The sequence below is a fragment of the Amphibalanus amphitrite genome, unplaced genomic scaffold (genome assembly GCF_019059575.1).
Source record: "Amphibalanus amphitrite isolate SeventyFive unplaced genomic scaffold, NRLGWU_Aamphi_draft 001012F_arrow, whole genome shotgun sequence".
Classification (NCBI taxonomy): Eukaryota; Metazoa; Arthropoda; class Thecostraca; order Balanomorpha; family Balanidae; genus Amphibalanus; species Amphibalanus amphitrite.
In genome coordinates this window covers 33,837-41,387 of record NW_024882506.1, presented here as the reverse complement: position 1 = coordinate 41,387, position 7,551 = coordinate 33,837, and the positions used below count along the sequence as shown (strand labels likewise).

Genomic DNA, 7,551 nt, shown 5'->3' with positions numbered 1-7,551 from the left:
GCCGGACTCCCGCTCCCTTCCCTTCCCCTCAGCGGTCACTGCCAGCCAAGCTGTCCTTGTCCAACACAAATAGGTCAGGAGTGTGGAGGTTAGCCGACCCGTTCGAGCGACTGAGCTGTCAGGCCGGTCCAGGCTTGGCAGCCTGCCACTGCAGCACGGGTGCCAACCAAGGTGAAATCAATGGGCCGAATCGAGCCAAGTGGGCGAGCGGCCGCAACCCACTAGTCATGCCCTCGGCAGAGTTTCCGCGACATTGAGGCCGATCACTTGTGGTGCACACATTTCGGTCAAGCTCTTACACCGCAAGGCGACCGCCCGAGTGTACTTCTACTCCCTTCCCCGGCCGAGTCGACCCGGCCAGCCGACAGACAGACAGACAGACAGACACAGATGGCGGGCGGTTCGGGTTGGCATCGGTCCACTCCTGTCACCAGACCCGGCTGCCGAACCGTTGAGCACTGCTGACCGCCACCCTGAGTCACCGGTCTCAGCTGAGACCCGCGGACCACCGGTCTCGGCTGGTCCGGCCCCGCGGACCACCGGTCTCGGCTGGTCCGGCCCCGTGGACCTTGATCGTCCGCAGACCGACTGCTATCAGTCACTGTCCCCTGTCACAGCGCAACAGCGCACAGCCGACCACACGATATTGCTGTCCAGCCACAGCCCGCTGATAACCGACCAGTCCGGAATTTGGCCGGGTTCATTGCGGTCGCATATCAGCTGGATAGATCCCCACAGAGTGCTGATAACCAGCCTAGTTGGCCGGGTTCACTGCGGTCACATATCGGCTGCAGAGGTCTGAAATGGCACAGGACCGTCACCGTCACCCGATCAGTAAACAAAGCCATCCGCCAATGATATACCGTCCAAACCAATAACAAAAATAGACTCGGTATGAAGTCTAGACACTGCAATGAAAACCTCGGCAGCCTCATCGGCACGTAATGGCACCACATGTCCAGATGTGATCCGAATGCACACCACTAATCTGAACTTGAATTTATTGACTCTTCCAAACCACCGACAGGTAAATTGACATGCATATTGATAATCCCGTGTACTGGGCAATTATAACGTTCGGACGATACATCCGGCCGGCGCCGACGGCCAGCTGTCCAGCCCCGGTGGGCGCTGCTCGCCGGCTCAGACTGCCGGAGGGAACTGGAGAACCTCCGGGATAGGGGGACGGGAGGGGCAGCAGCGGGGCGCCAGGAAAAGGGGAAGACGAACAGACGAGCATACCATTTGGGTACCAGCAGGGACGGCACAACCGATAGATGATTTACCGATAATAGATACAAGCGAGTAAAACATAATAGGTATCTTATAAACATCCGAGAAGAGGTTTCCCAACGACTAGCGCCAATACCACACAGCCAAACACCACCGATTTCACCAGCCGCGCGGTCACAGCGCGCCAATCACGGCGCCCCGCAGAAAAGGCGCCAATCACGCCTCAGACACCGCTCGCGCACGCACTCTCGCCCTGGAGCGCCCGTCCCTGAGGCGCGCCGCCGAACGCTCTCGGTCACGGCGCCGTCTCAGCCGCCGGAACCGCCGACGCGTGGCGTCATTCCTCGCGCGCTTCTCGGCACTCTCGCACGCACTCGCTCTCTCGGACACTAGTAGCGGGGCGGCGGGCGGCGCTGGGCGCGCGCTCCCGCCACTCCGTGGTGGCTGCTATATCGGGCAGAGCTCGCCGGACCGGGGACGGCGTTCAGGAGGCGCTGGCCGGGCCGGGGCGGCGCGGCCCAGCCGGCGGCACGCGCTCGCTCTCTCTCGGCTCGGCGCGGGCTCGGTACGGACCGGTACGGCGGGCGGGACGGCCACCGCGGCCGGCCCTAGAGCACCATCTTGCCGACGATGGTGCCGATGATAAGCGCGACGATGGCCATCACGTAGTACATGGTAGTGTCGACGGGCGCGGGCTCTGCGGAGGCGCCGCTGCCGGCGCCGGCCGCCGCCAGCTGACGGCGCAACCGGATCCCCTCCTCCTGTGGCGAGCGGAGAGCGCGCCGTCAGACACGGAGGGTCGGATACGGGACGACGAGCACCGCACCGCGGCAACACGGGGTAAAATCAAGCCGCCATCCGCGCCAGGGGCACAGCGACTGTCAGTATACAGCAGCCAAGGGTCGCTTAGAACACAATGATGCATATCGTAATATTCACATGGTGGGTACTCAGAAGTTCGTTTTAACCGAATCCATTCAAGGTAGCAGCATATGTAGATTGGCGTAGTTTCGCAACAACAAACACGTGCCTCAGTGTTCCCTCAACTTTGCAACATAGAAAAGTCATGAATAACCCGGCACCTGGCAACTACGAGTGCATCAATGTTTGCTCGTAAGTAAACACAGCACCATTAAAATCAAACCTGCGAGTCAGCATATCAACGCCGAAATCGATGGCACCGACAGAAGGTCAAGTGGACAAGTGGCCTTTAATCTGACTCAGAATCACATGAGCCTACTCGAGTGAGCCGCACAGCTGTGCGCCTGGCAGCGGGCGGACCCCGCACGGTCGCCGGGCCGGCGGCGAGCGTCCCACCCCGTGACGCTACACCCACCTTGAGCTGGAGGTTTTCGTTGCGCGCATTGCTCATCTCCTCTCTGAGACGCCGCACCTCATCAGCTGCCATCTTCATATCCTTGGGCTCCGGCTGACCGGGCGGGGAAATGGCGTCAGCGTGGGCACAACCTGGTTTAGCTAGGCACATCATAAATGAGAGAAGAATAGGCACACTCTGGGCCACAGGACTGGTGTAGAAAATTCAGCAAACACATGGACGATGTACTTTACAGGCGTGGCGAGATAGTGGAAAAATACACAGGAGATGTAGATATGAGACAATCTTGATTTCTGACACATTGTCACAGACATGCTCGGCACCGTACGATTGCTTATAACTCGGCTAATTACTGTTGGCACCTGTCAGCGTAACATTCATCGGTTGTTATCTCCGCCTGACCCAATATCTCCACTCAGGCGCTCATCCATTCAAGAAAGCGGACTTAGCTCGGCACACGGCCGTAATAAGGTCGCCTGTCACACGCCACAGTGGCACCCAGTGTCTGGGCGCCGACCGAAATACCCGGCCGGCGACACGGCGCTGTAAATAGTCGCCCGGACGGCCGGAGGACCGCAGCATCGCGGCTGGGAGCTAGGCAAGACACGGCAGTACACTGACACGGTCCGAACTGGTGATGTCAGGTCCCTATTTTGCCTAGTTGTGTATGCTCATTGACCAGTAGCCCGAAATATTGTGGAAAAGGGACCGAAAATGTCCAAAATAGCGTGTGTACGAAAACCGTCAAGCTGTTTTTCGAACAATGAATAAGCTCGCTTCCAGTGTTTAATATCAATGTTTTCACATCTGGATGCAATGCAATGAAATCAGTCAGAGATAACCAGGAAACTGATATGTAATGAAATCGGACCTACAAACAATATGCAAAAAAAAAATGGAAAGTTGACTCGGTGATATTAACGAAACATGCCAACTATTTGTGCGCCTGACCGACCAAAGTCTGAACCGGTTTCGGACTTTTTCGGACGCCAGAAAATTCGGACTCCGATTTACATCACTAATCCAAACGGACAGACCCAGGGTCGCTGCTGCGCTGCCGGTCGGCGCTCACCCTGCTGGTCGGATCCTCCTGCGAGTCGGCCGGCATCTCAAACACGCACCGCATCTTGTTGGAGGTCATGATCTGTTCGGGGCTGGCGTTCTTCCACTGGGGACGCACGGCAGACGAGAGGTTGGGTCAGATACTGACGGCCGATGAACGTACGGACACAGCTTGACACGACAGAGCCCATTTAGCGGAAACTGTTATGGATCAACCAAACCACTGTGGGCGATTACCGCATCCGCAAAGAGACAGTGGCACCAGTAGCCATGTTGACAGCCAAAACCAAAGTGCAACTCATCAGTAAGTGAGGATGAAGAGTTTGCACACTTCACAGAGCTCTCACCAGTGACTCGAGGTCTTCATCTCCGTCCGGCAGGAACATGGTCTGTACCATAAACTTGTGCTTGTTCTTTTCAGCAGGGTCGTAATCAAACGGCTGCAGCATCACTGCAAAGTGAGCGACGAGCGTTTAGACTGATCGTGAAAAATAAGGAATGAGCGGGGGAATAGGAAGGAGTTTTTACGAACCCCGAGGAGGTATGATTGCGGAAAGTCGAGTTATTTGAATAGCAATTTAGCGATCAGAGATGAAAATTGACGAGTATGCCATTAGCGATTTCATTTTGTCTATTGGTGATTTTCTTGTTTACCTACTTTTTAGACCTCATTTCATTACCTATCTTCTATGAAAATGCATTTATGACACCATCACAAAACATAGCATATTGACATGGTAAATACCAACACCAACATATCGCAGCCCGGCCAACCGACTTACCTGCAATGCTGACTGTGCTTCCTGGTTCTACGATGCCCTGGTTCGGCCTCACGCAGTACCTCTTGGGCGCTGTGGTTTTGATCTTGAACGTGACCCTCTTGTCGGACGTGTTGGTGACCGTGAGGTTGCTGCTGGACACCTCATCCTTGAACGGACCTGTGATAAAAAAGGCATTCCATCAGCACAGTACAGCCAATGCCATCACTCAAGGACATGCTGGCCACTAAAGTCAGCTTGCATCGATTCAGGCAACGTTTGAAGGGACATAAAAATATGCCTCCCAAGAGACAGTTATTCGGTTAAGCCAACATTATGAACGGCGAGGATAGCGGCGGAGTTTCCCCGGATGGTCGCTCGACGCTCGCTATCGAGACTCTTTGTAGAGGACACGTCTCTTGGGTCCTTGGTAGCCGCAGAAATCCGACCGCCGATATCCCGCAGCAGCTTTGACCCTGCTTCTCTGACTACGCCGGTAGTCCCCACTGCTACTGAAGTGGATCTATAGCCGCGGTCTGCAAGACTGGCGTAGCGCACGCGCTTCAGGTTCTCAGCGGCGACTGCAGCTGCGCCGGGATCCACCGCACACCTCACCACGTGAGAGGCAGCAAATGTGTCAACGCACGTGGCGTCCCATGTGAGGCTTCAACCAGCATTGAAGGGGAAAGCCGTCAGTCCGTCGGGGCGCTTTCCATCTCCTCTGTCCAGCCCCACAGGTTCTTAGATCCCTTTCTAGGCTAGGCTTTGAAAAGGATCTTAGAACTAAGCTAAGCAAAGCCTTTTTAGCTTTGTCTTCGCTAGCTATTATGTTAGTGCAAAGCTTAGGTTGCTAGAGGCAATCAAATGTCAAGCTTCAGATTTTGAAAATTTGGAAATTAGCTCATAAATTAAAATTTAATAGAGCAGGGCAACAGGGTGAAGAAAATAACATTTGACAACTCCCATCATGCCCTTTCTGTTCAAATTTTGTGATATTTTACATCAGCTGAAGGGCTCAGCTGAAGGGCTCGCCCATCAAAAAGCCAATTTAAAAAGGCACATTTGTTTTTGCATACAGCTCTTTTTGCATGTTTGATACTTTATACTTTATGAAACTTTAATGAAACATACTAAAATGAATGATACTTTCATTAACTCCATGATAAATATGACTGATGCATTGCATTATGCACCAACGCACCAATGCATTATGCAGTAAGTGCAATGCATTATACTCTGACCACTATTTCATGCATTAATCTCAATCTTGTGGCAAAAGTCAATTGTATAGTCTGTTTTGAGCCAGAGGCTATCTTCATATTTTATTGCAAAACACATTTGATATCCATTTGGCCCATACAACCACAAGTTGCACCAATACACATGTATGAATTTTCATACAAGATGCAGAACCATCAAAATATGATCACAATATCAATGATCCAGACAAAATCCAATCCAGATCCAGTATACCTTATGCCTGATGTGAGCACCAAATCAACACACAGTCTACATCAGCCCATCATATTAAACCTAAACCTAAACCTAAAAACCAGAAGTATATTACATAAAGGGTCTTTAAAAGTAGAAGACCATTGGCAGATCCAGCTTGCAGCATTTTAGGCATTTGCTCTTCCTTCAGAGTCCAAAATGGACATAACTGACATTTTGAAATTCTTGGAAAAAAACACAGAAATCACATAACATGTGCCTGCAACAGAAGAGAATACGAGGAAGCAAAATACAGCCCCACAGCATCTCAAAACACCTATCTCAATCTGGATTTGTCAATGGGTATGATACTGTCCACACCTAGGCACCATACCAATAACTGGAATTTAATTAGAATGCTCAAGTCAGCAAGGGCAAAGTTGTCCTGCTGTTGCAGTTCACTCATCAGAAACAAATTTCTCAATTTAACATGATTCATGCACCTTGCTTGGTGCAGGCTGGTGCATATTTCCACGGTGACTATAAATACACATTTCCGGCATCCTTGTGGCGAGCTGGTGCAGACTCATCGCCCTGACTAATGGCTGATGTCGCTCATTGCATCTCAATCTGTGCAATGCATTGCATCATTGCATGCAATCTGGTCACCTGAAGTTAAACCAAATAAAGCATTCAAGATATTCTATAACTTGTCAAAAGTAAAAAAATATATCAATTTTAATATTTTAAAAGTGAAAGCGCATACAAGACACTTTTTCCAGATGATAATCATTTACTACTCAAACTCGGCGAAACCGACGCATATGACTTACCTTTGAATCGGAGCTCCTGGGAAGGCTCGATCGCTATTACGTTGTCTGACGACGCCATATTCACCCTTTTATTTATTCGGAAGGGCACGAACTTCTAACAACAAAACAACACAAACATACGACAAATTTTCACCCCACCTTCCGACACGAACACTCCACAAACGTGACAAATCAGCCAAACAAATATTTATGTGTAATGCGCATGCGTAAATGACCTTGGCAACGTCGAACGAAGATGTTCCAAAAATGGTAAAATTGTTGTTACATCTAGAAAAATAAAAAATAGGCATTTGCCGATTTTCACTCAGCATACCAGACACTTAATATAACTTAAGTTAATTTATAATGTACTAGATAATAATACATATAGATGTCGCCCATATCAGCAAGAGCATTTCGATTTCAGTGTAGATGTCGCCAGCCGGCTACCTTGGCTGGAGCCTTGGCTGGCCGCTGGACCTGGAGCCAAGGCTATGCTGGATTGATGCTGGAGCGATTGGCTTGAGGACGACATTTTAGCCAATGACGAGAACGGTGAGTATTTTTATCCGTGAGTCAGTGTATATTGTGCAACATGGATACCGTATGTCTGCCATATGCGTGGGGCAGATGGCAGACATTACGCTTCAATCGGCAGTTGTAAACCAGTACCTATAACGCCTTTTGGGGCGACTAACGGAGCGAGCGAGAGGGTGGGGTCCTGGTCGGGTGGGGTCGAGCGAGAGGTCCTGATATGTCATGCGGATCTTGTCAGCTGTACCTAGTTATTAAGTTTCATATGTAATTCCTCGCTTGATTGATATTCGAACTGGGAGGGCTGTCCCGTCCGCAACGCAGCCGACAGTCTGTTCTGACCCATCCGAAATCCCAACAATACGTGGGGCTGCCTAGCGCCCTT

General features: G+C 51.1%; 1 protein-coding gene across 1 annotated transcript; it reads right to left on the bottom strand.

Annotated features, from left to right (window-relative positions):
* Positions 1 to 984: 984 nt before the first annotated feature.
* Positions 985 to 6,829, bottom strand: LOC122369160 (vesicle-associated membrane protein-associated protein A-like). Its single transcript, XM_043343659.1, has 6 exons — positions 6,654 to 6,829; positions 4,414 to 4,569; positions 3,979 to 4,082; positions 3,642 to 3,737; positions 2,570 to 2,662; positions 985 to 1,994 (listed from the first exon to the last, which is right to left on the bottom strand). Exons 1-6 carry the CDS (start codon positions 6,709 to 6,711, stop codon positions 1,842 to 1,844), a joined length of 660 nt encoding a protein of 219 aa, XP_043199594.1. The 5' UTR covers positions 6,712 to 6,829; the 3' UTR covers positions 985 to 1,841.
* Between the last annotated feature and the right edge of the window lie 722 nt (positions 6,830 to 7,551).

Coding starts and splice junctions, on each gene's coding strand:
- LOC122369160 (XM_043343659.1), bottom strand. CDS start 6,711: ATGGCGTCGTCAGACAACGTAATAGCGATCGAGCCTTCCCAGGAGCTC. Junction 4,083..4,413: donor AAGCACAGTCAGCATTGCAG/GTAAGTCGGTTG, acceptor CTCACTTTGCAG/TGATGCTGCAGCCGTTTGAT. Junction 1,995..2,569: donor ACGAAAACCTCCAGCTCAAG/GTGGGTGTAGCG, acceptor CGCTCGCCACAG/GAGGAGGGGATCCGGTTGCG.